Source organism: Miniopterus schreibersii (genome assembly GCF_964146895.1).
Source record: "Miniopterus schreibersii genome assembly, chromosome: 2".
Classification (NCBI taxonomy): domain Eukaryota; kingdom Metazoa; phylum Chordata; class Mammalia; order Chiroptera; family Miniopteridae; genus Miniopterus; species Miniopterus schreibersii.
The window spans coordinates 71022256-71042503 of record NC_138102.1 but is presented as its reverse complement, the minus strand read 5'-3'; the positions used below and the strand labels follow the sequence as shown (position 1 = coordinate 71042503).

Genomic DNA, 20248 nt, shown 5'->3' with positions numbered 1-20248 from the left:
ATTTTCAGAAATGTAGGGAAATAATAGTATATAAAAATAAATCCGAGAGAGAAATAGGAAATAGGGGGCATTCCAGGCCGGTGAAATAGCGTGTACAAACACTCAGAGGTAGGACAGTACGTGCCTTACCTTGGGAACAGAGAAGGGTTTGACATAACTGACCATAGGAGGACAGTGACAGAAAACAACTAGAAGACCACAGCACTGACTCTGCCTGGTACACTCTGACATCAGAAGTCTGCAAGGCTCAGATCTCTGTTTAAATAGTACCTCATTAAAGAGACAAACCAAAATACTTAAATACTTAACCAAAATACTTAACACACATGCATATACACATACACCACTCCATCACTCCCTCTCCCTTGCCCTGTTTTATTTTCCTTCATTATGCTTATGAACATCTGATATATATTTGTTTATATGTTTATTACCTTCTCTCTCAATAGAAGATAAGCTCTTATAAACAGTGTGTTTTATGTTATTTTGCCATTACAGCTCCTACAATAGTACTCAAATATCGGTTGAATGAACAGACAGGTAATTTAGCATCATACTGAGAAAGACCTACTAAGCCATGCTAAGAAATTTAGACTTTATCCAACTAGTAATGGGCAATGTCTAAGAGTTTATGCAAAATGTATTATGATCATACTTCTCCTTTATAAAGATAACTATAGAAGAGGAATAGAGAATGACCAGAAAGGAAATCCACGGCAAAAATCAAATGATAAAGGTTAAGGGAGGGTTAGGGTAAGCAGCAACAGAAATAAAAAGGGATGAATTCACAACAGATGCATGCAGTAGACAAAGGAAGAGTGTATCATAATAGTTACATCAGACAACAGACAAGTCACCTGATAGCTGAGTGACAAGTTATCTACTCCTTGGTTTCCTTGTTTCTAAAATGGGGATAATAATTGTACCTATCCACTTCTTAGTTTTATTATGAGGATTAAATGAGACATGAACACACAGAATTGACCAAATTTGTTGAATGCTGACTAAGCGCCAAGAGGAAAGGGATCATCTCCTCTGTACTCTGCTGTATCCCCAGGCCCTGGCACTCTGCTTACCTATAGTAGGCACTGAATGCATATTTGCTGAAAGCAGATAAGTTCACAAAGATGGTTAGCAAGACAAAAAGTCAAGGTTAACTACAAGGCAAATCTTTCCATGAGATATAAAAGTAGTGAAGCAAAATTTGGCTCAGAAGTGGGGACACTGTGTACATACCTACTCAGTCTGAGAATGTTGAGGCTGAGATGGCTATGGAACTCACTACAGTAAGTGTCTAGTAGGCAAAGGAAACATAGGTCCAAATCTCAGGAGACAGTAGAGCTAGAAAAAGACTGGTACACTCTTTCTGGCAACTGAAGCCTAATTTAATGGATCAGATCAACTAAGGAAAACACAAATTGAGTAAGAAGAAGAATCCTAGGAAGCAGAAACATTTAGCAGTAGCAAAAGGAATCAAGGATAGAGAGTGAGAGGCAGTAAAACGGGAAAATAAGAATAGAAACTTAAACCTTGAAAGCAAAAGAGGAAGACGTGAGAGGGGGAAAAAGGGGGTCATTAGTGTCAAAATTGGCAAGAAATACAGTTAAGTGAAAACTAAAAAGAGACCACTGGATTTTAGTAATTAGATCACTAGGTACCCTTGCAAAAGTTTTCATGAAGCAGTTGGGGCAAAAGCCAGATTGTGTGGATTGAGGAGAAAACAGGAGTTGAGGAAGGGAAGATTGGGAAATATAAGGAAGATCATTTCTAGATAAAGATTTGGCCATGGAAGCACCTAAAAGCCTACCTGGCCAATTATTTCCACTGCCACCTCCAAGTGGTCATTCACTGACCCTTGTAACATACATTACTCCAGAAATAAGGTAGTGGTTTGCTGTTTCATTGGAGGCACATGATATCTCTTTTAAAAACAGATTTCTTATTTAGAGTAGGTTATAATAGTTTTATCAAGTCTTTTAAATAGTCAAGAAAGGGTGGAGGTCTATATAGCCTACTGATTAAAATCACCAAATTGAGTAAGACTATCTTCACTGCACCTGGAGTATGGGTTTTCATTATTCAGAAATAAATGAGTTATCAGTTATTCCTGATACCAGTTTTAAATTGGTATAAACCCTTCATGGTAGCAAAGACATTTTTTTTAATTACAAAATACCGATGTGTAAAAATATTAGTTTTTTTCTTTTTTCAATATTTTGAATATTTTCAATCACATAGAAAAGTTGAATGAATTATATAATGGACACTCATATACCCAGCACCTATATTCTATGATTAGCATTTTTATACATTTGATTCACCGCATATCTGTCCATTTGTCCATCCCTATATAATTCATCCAAACATGGTACATATTCCTCTGTCCTTTATTTCCTGCAAATTGGCAGATGGATCCAGCAGCTTAATCAGATTCAGGTTTGATCTCTTTGGCGAAATAAGGTAGTGGTTTGTTGTTTCATCATGAGGCATATAGTATGTCTTTTAAAAGCAGATTTCTTATTTAGATCAGGTTATAATAGTTTTATCAAGTCTTTTAAAAAGTCAAGAAAGGGCGAGGTCTATATATCCTACTGATTATTTAAAAGACACATTATTCAGGCCCAGCCGGGCATGGCTCAGCGGTTGAGCATCAACCTAGGATCCAGGCGATCGGTGTTCGATTCCCGGTCAGGGCACATGCCCAGGTTGTGGGCTCAATCAATGACTCTCTCATCATTGATGTTTCTATCTCTCTCTCCCTCTCCTTTCCTCTCTCTGAAATCAATAAAGATATATTTAAAAAAAAAAAGACACATTATTCAGAAATAAATGAGTTATCAGTTATTCCTGATACCAATTTTAAATTGGTATAAATCCTTTATACCAATTTTTAAACATAATTATAATAATGAGAGCATACTGTGCATTTCTTTAATCCTCATTACTACCTACGAGGCAGGGATCACTATATCCATTTTGCCAGTGAGAAATCTGAAGTTCAGAGAGATGAAGTGTATTGGTCAGAGTACACTAACTGCTGTTAGCAAACGATGTCCAAAGCTCAAGGGCTTAATACAATAAAGGCCTCTATTTCCCTCCTGTGTCCCACACAATCCAATGTGGTTTGAGGGCAGGAGCATAGAAGCTCTGCTCCATGAAGTCATTCGGGGTTCCGAACTCCTCCCACTGCACAATCTACATCTAGTGGGCAGGTAAGAGAAGAGACAGAAAATGGACAGTCCCACATAGGGCTTTAGAGGCCAAGTGGCAAACATCACTCCCACTCATATTCCACTGGCCTGAACTCAGTTACATAACCCCACCTATCTGCAAGAGGAAAATGAAGTCTAAAGGTAGACCAGGAAGAACAGAACAGACACTGATGGGCACAGCATTTTCTGTAACATGTAACATGACTAAGGTCACCTAATAGTATATGAAAGACCTGAGAAGCAAATACAACTCTACTAACTATTCCAAGGAACTCTGCTATTCTATGCTGCTTTTATTTCATTTCATTAAACCCAACCCTCAATTTTAGTATTTCTCCAAATGATGACAATGAATGGTTATAGTGTGTATGTGTGTTTGTGTGTGAAAATCATCTATCTTTTATTGTCTGTCCTGCAATTCCCCTTTTCAAGTCAGTGGTTTTGTCTTCTGAGGTGCTTACACATAGACATAAAATTGGGGATCCCTCGGATCCCTGCCCATGCTATGGAATGCATGAACCCCTACTAAGAACTCTTCTCTAAAGTAACTTACTTTTGGCACAATCAACTTACTCCCCACTTTCTACCTGCTCCCCTACACATACCCCACCCCCACTTCAGCCCCACTGACCTCTTCCTCATTGTAGCTTCTGTCTCTTGGTGTTTGCAGATGCTGTTCCTTCTGCCTAGACTGCTTTTCCCCCAAAGGTCTGCACGGCTCATTCCCTCAAAATCATGCTCAGCTGTCACCTTCTCAGGAAGACCTTCCCCTTCCTACCTCACTGCCACTCCCATTCATGCTTTATTTTTCTCTGTAGCACTTCTCACCTTCTAACATATTATATATTTTACATATCTCTGAGTTTATAAATTCTTCTTGCATTAAAATGTGAGGTACATAACAGCAGAGGTTTTTGTCTATTTAGGGGGTTCTTTAATAGCTCTATCCCTAGCACCTATGACAGTCCCTGGAACACCATAAATCTTTTTGAATGAAATGAAGGGCAACAAAGGAGTAAAAAAGAGAAGCAGCACAAGGGTAGATACATGGTACTGGGAGTTTTCTAGTTCTGAAGCTGATTCATGGGGGCTCGCTATGCTTTACAAATTTATATACATATTACATACTCATATATATAAAATATTATAAAATAACTTTAAAATTCTATACAAGTTATACAAATAACCCAACTCAAAACAGTATGCCTGCTCAGGTACACACCTTGGCACCTTTTCTAATCTAAATAAAAGTGAAATGGAGAAAGCTGGGCCAAAAAAAATGTCATTTTAATTCCTTAGCTAGTTAAAAAGAAATTTCACTCATAGTCTTTCTTCAACCATGCCTTAATAGGCCAAATGGAAAATTACTTTATATAATTCTTTTTAACACCTTTAAATATCATGACCTTTTAAAAATAGCATCTTACCTTATGGAAGTGAAACTAGAGGTTTTCTTTGAAAATCTATGTGAGGGGTTCAAACCCTATAAGGATTTCTTCTAAATGTGCACTAAGCACGTTTTCCAAGAATTTCATGATTTTCCTAACAGTAATTAAAACTAATATAAATTTCAACTGAAATTATTTATTCCAAAATTCACTTTTCAAACATAGACTCAAACATGTCACAAAAAACATGGGATTCAAATGCAAAAAGGCATTACGGAATCTAAAACACTGGTGAGAGACACACTCACAGATTTAAAAAGTTAATAAAGGGCAGGGTAGGAAGGAGGAGAAAGGGAAGGAAGAGAAGAAGGGAAGTGAATTTAAGGGAGAGAAGGAGGGCAGGCAGGAGCAGGGAGGGAGGGAGGCAAACAGAAGTAAGGAGACTGCCTGCACACATCCATACTTGTACACTGTAGATGTAAAGCTTCAAAACCCAGGAAGCTTATGGGACTACTGAAAGAAGCCTCTGGAACCCATCCAATGTATCCACTGTGCCAAGGGATAATGGTACAGGAGTTAAAAGTCCTGCTTTTGAGTTCCCGCCCTGCCATTTACTCAGCAGACAAACTCAGAGTTTTTTCATTTGTAAAACTCAGATAATTTCGCACCAGTGTTAGATAAAATCATGTATATAAAAATGCTATGTAAACAATAAATGCTAAATAGAAAGGTATTTTCAAATGTCTGACATAAATGCTCTAAGCTTATAAAAAAATGATTTATTATAATAAATTATATTCTGGTGGTTTGAAAATGTCCTGGTATTCAAACAGCACAGTGAGAAGATTAGAGATTCCAGCTCCACACATGATGAAGTTAATCTTACTTCCTTAGTATAAAACAAGAGCCTAATAATTATTCAAATATCCTCATAACAAAAAGTACAGGGGAGAAAATAATTACCATGTATGTTCATTTGAAAAAATAAACAACAATCTAAAATAAAACAATGTATACTGAATCTGAAATTAAGGCTATTATCAATAATGGTTATTGATAATGTGAAGCCACTTAACCAAGTCAAAAATACAAATGTGTTTTCAAGTAACTAAATGTTCACAGTGAAAAATACTTGGTACCCAACAAGACAAAACAAATTTGCCTGGGGAAAATATAATGTTCTAACATGTTATGGTCTTTTTTAAAAGTCTATTTTTAAACATAAAACAAACTCTCTTTAATTAAAACCTTTGCTTATAAACACATTTCCTGAGTAAGTAAAGCCTAACAAATCCAATATGAGTGAAACATTGTACCCTGGAAACAGAAAGGAGCCCCAAGTCACTTACGATAGTAGTTTCACATAACCTTTCATCAACTCCCACCACAATAGCAAACATACAACCTTAAACTAAGTGAAAGCATTCTAAATTTAGATACTTTCAAATAATGCATCTTAAGTTATATGTAAAGGTTTAGTAAATTATTTATTATGTCTCTTATCTTTAATAATGGGATATCATGTTTAACTGGCAATGAAAATGGAAAGAAAGCTGTTATACCATATATTACTGTACCAAGACTCAAAGTTTCCAGTCTATATTTAGTTCACATTAAAATGGAAGCAAAGACGCAAACCACGCTAAAAATAAAATGTTCTACAAAGATGAGATTTTTAAATGGATTGAAATCTAGCTTTATTTGGTCCCTTAAATGCTGATTGCATTTAGCAGCACCTTAACTCCGCAGCGCTGTGCAAACCTAATTTTCCATCGTCAAGAACAGGGGTCAGCAAACTACTTCCCATAAGCCAAATCTATGGGCATATCCTTCTGACACCTAATTTTGTATAGCCACAAGCTAAGAAGGTTTTTACATATTTAAATGGCTTTTTAAAAAACCATATTTCTTAATACATGAAAATTTTATGAATTCAAATTTCAGTGTCCTTAAAGTTTAATTAGAACACAGCCACACTTACTCACTGAAGTGCAGTCTATGGCTGATTTGGCACAACAGTAGAACTGAGTCGTTTGACACAGATTAAATTTATGGCCTGCAAAGTTGCAAATATTTACTATCTGGCCCTTGACAGAAAAAGCTAGCCAACTTCTGCCCTAGATGGATGTTAATTATTCTTATTTTCCAATATACCTTCCTGCTCATCACCTATCAAAATGTAAAAGTTCCTACTTGCTTCCCATATCATATTTAGTTTCTGAACAATGAACCTGTCAATATTACATTATTTGCACGTCTTAACAATCTTCTGGCCATGTCTGGGTTTCTCATCCTATTTGGATCATTACCTAATCCAATGATTCCACCCAGGACTGTGGGCTAAAGTTTTAAATAATATTTTCTAACCTGTGCTGATTCTGTTTTAAATGCTGGATGTGAGCCATTATGACCCACTAATGGGCTGCCACCTACAATTCGAAAAACTTTGATCAAGTTTTCTCCAGTCTACCTCCTGTAGTTTATAAGGATATTTTTTATTGATTTTTAGAGAGAGAGGATGGGAGGGAGGGAGGGAAATGCCCATATGAGAGAGACACATCAATTGGTTGCCTCCAACATGTGCCCCTACCAGGCCAGGGATGGGACCTGCAACCCAGGTATGTGCACTTGACCAGGAATCAAACACAGGACCCCAGTCAACTGGCCAACACTCTAACCACTGAGAAACACCAGCCAGGGCAAAAGAATGTTTTAATTGTACAAATTGCATGTAACTTTTCTCTAGTCCACTTTACCTACAGTTTATGATAAAAGACAATGTTTTAATCACACAAATTGCATCTCATAAAACAGTGAAAATACAAATCAATATTTCCATATACTGCCTTACCATGAAAGTACAAGAGCCCTGGCCAGTGTTGCTCAATGGTTAGAGCATCAGCCCACAGACCTAAGGGTCATGGGTTCGATTACTGGTCAAGGGCACATACCTTCTATCCCTGGCCGTAGTCAGGGCACTTGCAGGAGGCAACCAATGGATGTGTCTCTCTCACATCCATATTTCTCTCTCTCTCCTCTCTACTCCCTTCTACTCTCTCTAAAAAAAAAAAAAAAAAAAACAATGGAAAAAATATCCTTGGGTAAAGATAACAACAACAACAAAGTACAAGCGTTTATTCATACATCCTTTATGTTAAATTAAAACCAAGGTACTAATTGAAAAATGTGGTGATTTTTCTTTTTTTAATTTTTTTATTTTGAGAGTATGTTTATTAAAGCTGGGACGGAGAAACAATGAAGGGCCTAGGATAGAAGCAGCAGCAGGAGAGAGACTAGGCAGAGCTGCTTTGGCTCTCTAGAAACGTTAAGGGAAAGAAGTGAGCCAAGGCGGGGCTGCTGTCAGCTCACTGGAGAGTCAGAGAAAAGGGGGCCTTGGGGACAGGTTCAGGGAGTCAGTCCAGGACCAGCTGCAGCTGCCCACTGCTCCCCTGGCTGCAAGTCTCCAGGGGTCCCTTAGAGTTTAGGAGATGCATGCCTGTGGGGGAAGAAGAGGGAGAAGGGAGAGCTTGCCGATTATTCTTTTCTTAATGTGCTTAAAGAGATGTCTTAATCCATGTATAATGTTGCAAAGTTCTGAAGAGCTTTCTAGTGTTTAGGTAAGTTTTACCTAAATTTAGACTCATTTATGGACATTCGAAATTAACTGTAGAAAGGCATATAAATGTCAAAAAAAATAAATGAGACCATAATAAACTCAATTATGAGGTATTTTTGACACATGAAGCTTCAAGACATTGACAGACATGAGTCAATGTCAGAAAATGTCATTGAGATGCACCCATTTGTTTATATTTACCTTATGATGGGTAAACAAATCCTAGTCCATAAACCCAACCAAGGTTCCTCCAGCCATTCCCTGCAAAATTAAAGGCTACAGTATTCATGGGTGAGCAAAAGGCAAACAAAACCTCCTTTACATTCATGTTCAAAATCAAGCTGGTCTGAGTTTGTATTAGCGTTGTTTCAGAGTGTCTCATTCTCAGGACATACTGGTGAAATTCTCTACAACTGTAAGTCAGAAGGTAAATCAACCGGCTGAGGACAGGATTAAGACTTTAGGAGTAACAGCTAAGGGTAAAGACAGAGAAAGAGATATGACAAGTTACAGCTCCCTCTGCCTACCCTCACCTCATCAGCACTATTTCCACTTTTGTATATAAGTGATTTTTCCCCCTGCTGGGGAAATAGAGGCAGCCATAAAATGATTTAGTGTTTAGCACCTGGGTAGCTAGATGAGCTTACCTGAAATTCCACTAAGCTGATATAGAGAAAAAGAAATCAAGTGAAAAATAGTAGAAAGGACACCAAAGACAAAGAAACCAGGGGGAAAAATGGAAAATGAAGAGACATATACAGGGTTATCCAAAAAAAGTATACACACACTTTGAATAATTATAAAGGTAGTGTTTATTAAAATACATTTCATTTTCAAAATTGAGCTATCAGCTGTTAAAGTGTGTATACATTTTTGGGAGGAAACCCTGTATAATACGGGGATGTGAGGAGGGTACTATAAAGTACTAATTTTAAAAACGTGCCAGTCTTATCCCTTACTTAAAAAGTCATCATATCCACTGCAAAAAAACACCCTGTGATTAGTGTTGTCCTAAAATAACTCATATTTCTTTCCACAGAGAGCTGGTTAATTAAATGATATACTATGTTGGATTGTACCATATGAGGTTTCCTATTTTTGACCTTTTCCAGCTTTATTGAGATATAACTGACAAATTAAATTATATATACTTAAAGTATACAATGTGATAATTTGATAGACATATACATTGTGAAATATTACCACAATTAAGTTAATTAACACATCCATCACCTCAGTTACCTTTTGTGTGTGTGTGTTGAGAATGCTTAAGATCTATTCTCTTAGCAAATTTCAAGTATACAATACAGTATTATTAACTATAGTCACTATTCTGTACATTAGATCCCCAGAATTTATTCATCTAACAACTGAAGGTTTGTACTCTTTGTTAGACATCTCCCCACCAATCACCATTCTACTTTTGACCATTTTTGGCCTACTGACATAGCAACTGCACTTATTTCAACCTAACATAATGGAATACTTTGCCATCATTAAAGAGAAATGATCTCTACATTGTATCTCCAAACAAATAAGACATAGGATATGTACAGAATGTTTCCACTTATAGTTTTTATTTTTTTATTTTTTAAAATTCTTTTATTTTTTAAAATATGTCTATTGATTTCAGAGAGAGGAAGGGAGAGGGAGAGAGAGAAATATCAATGATGACAGAGGGTCATTGATCAGCTGCCTCCTGCCTGCCCCCTGCTGGGGATTGAGCCCGAATCCGGGGTATGTGCCCTGACCAGGAATCCAACCAAGATCTCCTGGATCATAGGTCGATGCTCAACCTCTGAGCCACGCCGGCCGGGCCCATTAGTAGTTTTTAAAGAAATATGTGTGTGCACATAAAAATTTTCTAGAAGCACACCAAGAAAACATCCTCTGAGATAGAGACTAGAAGGTCTGGGGTGAGAGGGAGATTGTTTTTCACTGATACCCTCCAATCACCAAATACCCTCTCCTACTGTTTGAATGTCTTATTATATGCATGAATTACTTTTTCACTTAAGAAGTCTGGACACTTTTCAAATGCCACATTACATTAAGTTTCTTTACTGACATTCAAACTATTTAAAACAACCAGTATTTACAACAAAAAAACATTTCAAATAAGGTAATTAAAGTTAGTGGCCTTTTTTCACTCCAAACCTAAACTAGATACCAAACAGCTTTAGGACCCTAAGGATCTTAAAGGCAACTAAAATAAGCACTATGTTTTAACAATAATATCCATATATGTAAAGCATTATATGTAAGTATGTAATACGTATAGTCATTCATTTAAGAACTTATCTCTATCTGTAACTCACTCTGCTGTAGGTCCTCTGCACACCTATGCATAAATGCTTTATAAAGAGCATATATGTGCATATGTATATAAACCTGTATCTGTGTGTGTAGGTATGTGTCCATGTACTACACACACCATCCTAGGCCACTACTCAACCAGGATCAAAGATGCAACTAGTAATCACAACCTGTCAAACCTGGTGGTCCCACGGTCTATATTCAGGAGGTGGGAGCAAGAACTGCTACTGCTGTCTTAAAAATCACTACACCTTGAGCTAATCCTGGGGCCTCTTCTCCTCCAGGATCTCTCAATCTTACATATCTGTGGAGGGGATCAAGTTTCTAAAGATCTTTTCCTTTAACTATTATCTGGATCATAATCGAAGACTGGGAACCAATATTAAATTTAGCAGCTCTCATTCTATGAATTCCCTCACTGCCCTCACCCTCTTCCCTGAGAATCAGTATACAGTGCTAAAGAAATGTAACTGATGAGATCTGTAGCATATATGAACAATCTGGATTGGGGGATGGGCAAGGCAGGGAGGCTGAGGCTCACTGATCTCAGCAGTTTTAGACCCTGACCTCAGGTGTTTGTATATGAAAATGCTGATTAACTTACATGCACTTATATGAGCTAGAACAAAATGCAGAATTTCTGAAATTACACACATCTTGGAAAATTTAAGAAACATTTCATTTAATGATCACTAATGATCTATATTTATGACAAAATGTATGTGCTCAATATTTTTATCAGAAAATTAAATGAAAAAACTAGCAATAAATGTGCTTTTTGAATTCACTTAGTCTCAATAAACATGTTTTACCCCAAACCATAGTATCAAATTTAAAGAATACAACCTTAGCTATTACCATGAGTTCGTGAAATCTACAAAGGATAGTGGTACTCCCAACAAATTTTTGTTTGACTTTATTCAATTCAAATTAGAGCTATCTCTGAATTTTCTTTCAAACTGTATAAATTTACTGGATAATCTTGATATAAGTATGCATGGAATTTTAACCATTTTGTATAAATATATAAAATACACTATTTTTAAAAACCTGCCACTCTGCCCATTATTAACAGTTTTATGAACTTTTAAAAAAATTAAGATTTCAAATGTTAAAGGCACTGTTAGGAAAGTTCCTATTTTGGTTAGCCTTTATCTTCTAAAAACAAACCCCACAGCCTTAATTTATCACCAATGATATAAAATTCAAAAGTGTCACTATTAAAAGGAATTACAACATGTGCTCTTAAAAAATGACTAAAGCAATCCTTTACTTTTTACTAACCACCATATTAACAGTTATGTGTGTGCTTACACTTAATTATTTTAGAAAAAAAGGAGGCAGGCTAATACAAACCTCAGTCCATAGGCATATAATACGAGTTATATTTTCATATAGCGGTCTACTGACCTTAGAAAACAAATTCTCATAAAAATATGGAATAAGTTAACTTTTGCAAATTTATTTTTAAAGATCACAGACCTAACGGTTTTATTAGTTCACTTTTCAAATTCCTCATTCAAGTCTCCCACTGATAACAGACTTTCCAAGTGATAGTTTTTAAACTATAATGAAAATTATAACATATAAATAACCAGTCGTAAGCATGTGTTCTGTATACGTTCAGGATCAAATGAAAACTCTCAACTTCAAGCTCTCACAGATCAACAAGAGTAACACATCATGCTAATCTCTATATAATACAAAGAGCTTAATTTTCATTATTAAAAATAACCACGGGTATGTTGGTAAAATCTGAACTATGCACTTAGCGGGAAATGACGACGGGAGAGCGTGGCCTGCTGCTCTCCGGCCGCACCGGGCGCGGATAACCGCGAGCATCGCTGGCCAGCGGCGTGCTCGGGGCTCCCGCTTCCAAGCCGCAGCAGGAGACAAGGGGGTGCCCGGTGTCACCTGCCCACCACCCCCTCAGAGTGGGCCAGGGAAGGGGCCGGCCGCCGCCCGCACTCCTCTCACTGAGCAACGCACACGCTCTACTGAACCTTCGCTCGGCAGGGAGCGCGAAAAATAAAACATTCCTCTAAAGTTCCCTGAGTGGGAACTCTCAGCAGCGCCTCTGCTTTTTCCCACGCTCTCGCAGAGCCGCCGCTCAGCGTCTCCCCCACCTCTGCCCGCCGGGCTCCCCAGGAGACCCCCGGCCGCCTCCCGCCGGCCGCCGGGAACGCCGCCCGGCCGCGCAGCACCCGGTTCCCTCGGCCCCGCCCCCACTCCCGGCCCCACGCCCCGGCATCGCCCGGCGCGCTCCCCGCGCCCTCTCCCCGCCGCGCCCCGCCCCCCGCGCTCCCCGCGGGCCGCCTCACCTTGGTCCGGAGCTGCCCCGAGGTGGACACTTTGCGGATCAGTTTCTGGGGTCCTTCTTGCTCCGCTTCGCTGTCGGACGAGTCCTCTCCGGGCCCCGCCGAGGCAGCCGCGGGGGTGCCCACGGCGCCGGCCCCGGCGGCTGCTCCTCCCGCGGCTCCCGGAGGGTGGTGCTGGCCGCCGGCCCCGGCCATGCTCTCCGACTCCTGCGGGGACACAGCACCCCCGGCGGGGGCGGCGGCGGTGGTCAGAGGGTGGGCTCCGCCGTAGCCCGGCCCGGAGCCCCGCGCCCCGCGGCCGCCGCCATCTTCCGCTCCCCCGGGGGCCGCGGCGGGGGAAGGGTCTGAGGGGTCGGGCCCCTCCCGCCAGGGCCCCCGGGGCCCCTGCGCACCCCCCTCGGGATGGGTGGGGGTCCTGACCCAGAGCTCTACCAGCGCGGGCGGAGAGGACGCGAGGGACAGAGGGGCCGGGACGGTCTCCCGCTGCTCCCGGGGTCCGGAGCCTCCAGGACGGACGTGAGCGCCGGAGGACCAGAAACCTCCACAGCCAACCCCCGAAAGCCCGGCAGCGGCGATGCCACCCTCCTTCGGCTCCTGGGCAGCAGAGCAAGAACGGCCCCTAGAGTAGAGGGAGCTTAGTTTCCTCCTGACTCCCCTGGATGCACCCCGCCACCTCCCGGACCCAGAATCTCCCCAGAGACTTGGGCCTCCCCTCGCAGCCCCTCTAAATAAGAGTTCCCTCCGCACCCGAGATGCGAGGACGCTCGCTGGCCCGGGTCTGTCTCACGACCCCCAGCTTTCCCCCCAGCCGCACCTCTCCGCCCCTGCCGGGGGTCAGGTCCTCCTCTCCGCGCTCCCGGCAGAGGCGTTCAGCGCCCGGCCCACCCCCGCTCCCAGCCGGCGCACGCGGAAGAGCAGAGCATTTTCCGGGAGGTTCCACTCCGCTCCGAGAACTTTTCGTTCAGAAAGAGCGATCCCTTCGGCTAACAGGAAACTGGAAAGGACGTGAAGAGCGCGCAGGAACAAGAGAGCACACGCAGCCCGAGACCAAAGAATGCAAAAGAAAGGTCTAAGCGGAACGCTACCCGCGACTGCCTATTAGAAAACAATGCGCTGGAGCCACGTGAATCCCAGCGCCCGAGCACGAAAACAGTGGAAGTCCTGGGAGAGCCACTCCCTAATCCGAACTGGGGCTGGAGGAAATGGGATCAACAGGCTGCAGCCACCGCTCACAACTCGTCCCAAGCGAGCTGGTTAAGCCGACAGGGGAACAGCAGCCTCCAGGGCGGGTGGTGCAAGCACAGCGTCAGAGAAGCCCATGCAGGTGTGGGAGGCTGCGAGTGCTCGGGGGAGAAAATACAAAAATTACTGATTCCTCTTGTCATCCGGAGAACTTGGAATTGGTGTTGGCTAAATTTTAAAGTCGGGCAAAAAAAGTCCCTGCCAGACTGGAGTCCCTTCACACTTCAGTAAAACCAATCTCTTTAACGTGTTCACAGGCCTTCAGTACCTAATTTGTATTTTTTCAGTTGACATGACCTATTTTTTCAGTTGATATAACCTTTAATGGTAGTCCAAACTAAGATTCTGTTGGGGTTTTTTTAGTTGCATTATTACTCTCAATAATTTGATTGCTGTTTCAAAAAACTAACAGTTCTAAGAGATTTTAAGAAACAGTATGCAACCCCAATACTGTATATAGATTGTAGATGAAATTGATTAAAATTTAAAATGTGCTAGTTTGTTTGAATCTTCAAAGACAGGAGATTGCTGACATGTAATACTAATTGATAGAGGCTAATTCTCCGGCTTCAGTTGTCTTTAGTCAGGCAAGGAGTTTGGGCAAAATAAACGTTGAGCCCTTATGGCTCTGTAAATATGTAATTCTGTATCTACAAAGAACATTTCTGTGAGCAGAATTCTTTAAAGAGAAAAAAACTCATCAAAATAATGGCCTTCATCCCAGGCTAGCTGTTTGCTCACTGCTAAGTCCAATGGTTCAGCAATGTAGACAAGAACACCTAGTAAAGGGCCTTTTGAAAGAGTAAACCCAGTTCAAACCTCTTTTAATGTAAAGAAACTAAGGCCCAAAATCACGAGCTGAGACCAAAGTCAAAAATCATATGATTAATATTCTAATGTTCTATTCACTTGACCACACTAGATAACAAAAGTTAAGTCTGTCAATTGTTTCTATTCATACTTTTGGCTTTTAAGTTTTATATACTATGTAGTAACATTTTTCCAGAATTCAAGCAGAGAGAGTGATTAAACTGAAAGGCATTGTTTAATGCCCATGCCTATTCATTCTGTGATCTTAAGAGAACTGAATACGTCTCATTGATTCAAACAATGATTGCTTAGATACTGTCAAATAGTTTCAGGTGCAAGAGCTGGACAATTAATACCTCAAAGTAAAGGTATTCATTACTTCATAAAAATGTAACCTGAGTTATCCTTGCTCTTCAAAGACTCCTGTAACAAGTTCTAAAACTTGGTTTTGACTTTGAAAGCACAGCCAGTCTTAGCCTGCTCATGCTAAATAAATAGTCCCTGCTCTACAGTTTCCCCAGCACACAGAATGCTCAGAGTGAAAATACTGTGGAGGAAGGAATGTCACTTCATTTCCCACAATAGGCAGCTTATGAAAAACCCTCTTTTCTTGAATCATCTCTACTGAAGAGAATGTTTCAAGTAATCCCTAATTTAAGGTACCTGACCCACTAGCTTCTTCTCAGTTCTTATCTGTAAATTAGAAGTTTCCAGAGTGAATATCCAATCTGTATAGTGTGTATCTGCAATGCACTCCACTTCCCTTAAAATAGAACAGCAATGTCAAGAGCTCAATATTTTCAACCGTTTTAATGTAGCTCAAAATGGCAGCTGAAACAAATTTCAAATATGTGGTATATTACAATATTTCTTTGATTTATAAGACTTCCTTGACTTTTTTCCCTTACTTGGTGTTTTTAGATTTTCAAATAATTTATTAGATGTGTCTTACATATTTCTTTTATTATTGTTACTTTAAAACCTCTGGAACATAACATATCACAAACACACTATTAAAAATTTGGACATAAGTCATGTAGACACTGCATTCAGGATGAAATGGAAATAGAAGCTACCACTAAATTAGGTTTCTACTTGATAGGGTTTCCTGCCACATTTTAAAAAAACTATAATACTGAATGTGCATAAGGAACAACCAATTCTCATTCTCATACCAACTTTATGAATATTAGCATATTATTATTTATAAATATTTTGAATTATGTTATTATTGATCACTACTTATAACAAAAAAGGTTTAATATCTATTTGCAATTTTTAAATCCTGTATGTTCTTTGGCTTTATTTTAAATATTATATCATAAACATGTAGAAGTCTACATTTATATCCTGAAGAAGCCAAGTAGGCACTTTAAACACAGTCATGTTCCAGGACTCACATTCCTAACCAACAGAAATCAAGCAGAGAACATTGCAGGTTGAACAAGTACAGGCCTGCTTTCATCCAAACTTCAGAACTCCTTCGGGAATATGCTATGTTACATATTTAGAATTTAACATTCAAAACTTTAATAAAGTTGCCTTAGTTATTACCTAAATAAAAAAGATTGAGATTAATCATGACATCAACTGCATGTACATATGGTTGATCCTGCAGCTGACCCTCTGTCATCTAGACCTAATGCATAAATATACTTAAAACCCCTCATCTATATTTTGGTCCTTTTTCCTTTTATACTCTTCTCTCCTAATTTTCCATTAGTTCTGAATAGTTTCATCAGAGCCAACTACACATAAAAATCATTTGGAAATAAAAGCGAATTTTAGTAAATATATCCTAATATCACACTTATTGTCCAAGAACTACTTTGCAAATACTCCCACACTTTTTAAGTTTTGGCTATTATTGAGGAGTAAGGATTGTTTAGCTAACTACTTCCTACCCATCTATTCCCACCACAAAAATATATTTTAATTGATTAGAAGTTTAGGTAATGCCTCTATTTCCACTGACTTGATTACATTCTGAAGCTAGCATTAAAGAAAATACACAGATACCTGAAAACTAACATTTCTTTTAGGCCCAGCATCCTAGTTGGAGTAACGATGCAGCCAGCAGTTTATTTACATGACCTCACTTAACTAAATAACTTAATTTCACCTTCAAAAACAAGAAAGTCATTAAGTCCAACAGCTGCTTCTCAGCTCCAGCCATGGGTACATTTCAAGCAAGAAGTGCTTTGTCTTTACTATTACTCAGCATCAATCCCCAAGGTTGTGTTTACTTTTCTGTGAATAGTTCCATGCAGAAACATAACCTCATGTTTCAGATTCCATCAAAAAAAAGTAAATCCTTACATGTATGCTGTTACATGCAACATGGGATAATGCGACAGGACCTATGTAATGTGAACATTGCCTGTTTGATATCGGATATTCCAATATCAAAATGGTATGTTTCTCATAAATGTAAGTGAATATACTTTATAATAAAGAATTAAAGTTACCTATATTTGAACTCTAAAAGCGGATTTTAAATAACCGTGAAATGGGTCCAAGTCAAAGCAGTTGTTTTTAACCCAAGGTCTTTGAGCGTCCACAGACTGGGCTTCAGGAAATCTGTGATTCCCTTTAAGTTTTAACTAAAATTTTACATGTATGTTGCATAGGAATATTTTGGGATGAGAGTCCATGGCTTTGACTGGATTCTTGAGAATCATTGACCCTTTCAATGTTCAAGGAAAATTCAAGAATACCTGATTTTGATGAATTGTATCCCCCTTCAAAATATATTTAAATTAAACTGATGTTTCCTCTTAGCTCCAAATGACTGAAATAATTAACATTTAAATACTACACTCTTTTCCCCCCTAATTTATCCCTCCTTTTTTCTTGTATATGCCACTTTTCAATCATTTGGATGACTTACCTTTTTTAAGAAATTAAATGAGAATTCCCTTTATTAGTTCTTAGACTTTGTGGTCATACATGTATGACCACAGTTTCAAATAAAATCACTGTCAAAAGCATAATTTTATGCCACATACCTGAGATCTCTGAAGATGCTTTTTGGCCTATCTGAATGTAAACCATTAACATATGAAGTTAAGAATGTATACTCTGTAAGGATTTAAGGATTTGTGTCTATGTTGTTAACTGCTATATCCAACATTACTGGAACGTAGTAGGTGCCGGATAAAATATCTGTTGAGTAAATAAAAGGCTTTCAGTATTTAAAGAAAATAAGCCTAACTTTTAAGGAGAGTTCTACAGTATGGATCAAGTGTCACAATTCACTAACACATTTGTGTTAGGGCTCGAGTTTTAAAAGCTAATAAATGAGCATTTTCATTTTTAGATGTACAACACACACACAAAAATTTCTCTGTACATTTCTAGGCACAAAAGTAGTTCTGGCATCAGCATCCTAAAGTAAAATAAATATAACTGGGTATTTTTCATTGTGATTGGTGGTGGCTTAAAATATCCAGGTTCCAACAGGGACTTCATATAAGAAAGTTCAAAAATAAAAAAGTAACAAAAACGGGTCAGTCACTGAGTCTAGTTCTCAGTGATCTTTGATTTAAACTTCAAAACTAAATTGTATGTTTAATTTAAAGAATAACCTGATCCCCAGTGATAATCACAATAGAATATGAGCAGATGGGCAACCTAACAACATGTTCAAATTCACAAAAGCAAAGACAGCTGCAGATACAGAAGGATCAGAGTCCAAGGACACTTACGAAAGGTTGGGAAATAGGAGGCAGAGAGACGGACTCTGGGCAAAGACGCGGGGAGTGTACATATGAGAGAGAGGAACCCAGCGCGGCACCTGACCCAGGCGCTCTCCGCAGGCGGCCGGCCTGGGCAGACGCGCCGAGTCCCTGGGAAAAGTGCATCTGAACACGCTGCAAACAACACGGGTGAGCCCAGACATTGTGGACGGGGCTTTCCGTACAGGTTCAAGAATTTCAACTAGGACGAAGCGGGCAGGGCGTGGAGAGCCAAAACTCGATGCCAGGGCGAAGGCGGCCCGCAAGAGGCTTACAGAGCTGTGAGCGAGCCTGGGGATCCCGGGGCAGAGTCCCTGGAGGGCTGAGAGGTGGTTCTGACTGTCTGAGTTGGAAGAAAGAAGGAAGTTGAAGGAGTTCGAGGGAACAAATCCAAAGCCGTCCCCCCACCCCGGTCTCCTCCTACTTATCCTTTCATCCTCACACACATAATACACTCGCGTGGGCTACTCTCGGTCCCCAACATGACCCAACCTCCGAGCTGCATGCGCAGCGACAGCCAGGTTAGCTTCCCGCTTCATCCCTGGCAACACCCTTGAACCCTAGGAAAAGCCCGGGGCTTTAGCGGCCCACAGGGGTCGGAGGCGTGGTTCCGGGCTGCCAGCCGCGACCCGCCTCGCCGAGCGTCGGTCCTCGGAACCTGCGCCAGGTGACGGCCAGGGCGCGGTCTCCGTCGGGGAGACCCGGCTCCTCCGCGCCCCACGCGCACATGCCACAGCCCGCGTTTCTTCTCTCCTCCTCCCTGCCCACTGCGCTCTAAGATCAACTTTAAAAGTTGAGGAATCGATGAAGCGCGGAAACGGTCCTCCCAGGGCCGTCGTCAGCGGTTCGCCAGCGGCCCCTCAGGAAGAACCGCGGCTGGCGGGACAAAGGCGCTCCGGGCGGCGCGCGAGGAGGAGCCCGGGCTGCGGAGGAAGCGCTGCCCCGGCTGGGAAGCAGCTGGGGACCTCATCCCGGGCCATTTCCTGAACGGAACCCGGACCGGGAGGGGGAGGGCAGAGGAGAAGTGGGAGGGGGTGGGCGCGGGCGCGGTACCCACCGGTTCCTCCCAGGCCGGGCTGCAGGCGCGGGGCGCGGGGCGCACGTGCTGCGGCTCCATCGCGCCGGCCCGCGCCCGCCGGCCGCCCGAGCGCGCCGACCCGGGCCGCCCCCAGGGACGCTGGATGCGCTTCCCTCGCCGCAGTCTTCTCGGCCGCCGCCGCCGCCGCCGCCGCCCCGGCTCCCGCCCGGGGCCAGCCACCGGCCCTCCCGCTGTCTCCCGCTTCCGCCGCGCTGCGCTCTCCCGCCCCCGCTCGGATCCCTTCCTCCTCCACCTCCTGGGTCCAGCTCTGCGCGATCCGCTCCCGCCGCCGCCGCCGCCGCCTCCCACGGCCGCAGAATCCGCCCCTCGCTCCTTCCTCCGCCCCCCGCTCCCTCCCCTTTTCCTCCCCGCCTCCCGCCCCTTCCCCTGCCGCCCCCTCCTCCCAGCAGGCGGCCCGGGACGCACGTGACCCCCCTGTCAGGCCTTATAAGGCACGGAACCGAAAGCGGCCGCCGGGTGGTCACCGGCACCGGGCGCTCAGGAGTGGCCTCCCCGGGATCGGGCGGTGGG

The 20248-nt window shown here is 41.6% G+C and overlaps 1 protein-coding gene across 5 annotated transcripts in view; it reads right to left on the bottom strand.

Annotated features, from left to right (window-relative positions):
- DGKH (diacylglycerol kinase eta) overlaps positions 1-20013 on the bottom strand; it is a 169310-nt gene extending 149297 nt beyond the window's left edge. For 4 of the 5 annotated variants that reach the window (XM_081128800.1, XM_081128803.1, XM_081128801.1 and 1 more), the window contains exons 1-2: positions 19697-19947; positions 12854-13057 (exon numbers count right to left, since the gene is read on the bottom strand). In XM_081128800.1, the coding sequence (XP_080984926.1) occupies positions 12854-13057; positions 19697-19756 (264 nt within the window). In that variant the 5' untranslated portion in view covers positions 19757-19947. Of the gene's footprint in view, positions 1-12853; positions 13058-19696; positions 19948-19970 lie in introns of those variants that run through there. The other variant, XM_081128802.1, reaches the window with a different exon arrangement.
- Positions 20014-20248: the final 235 nt, after the last annotated feature.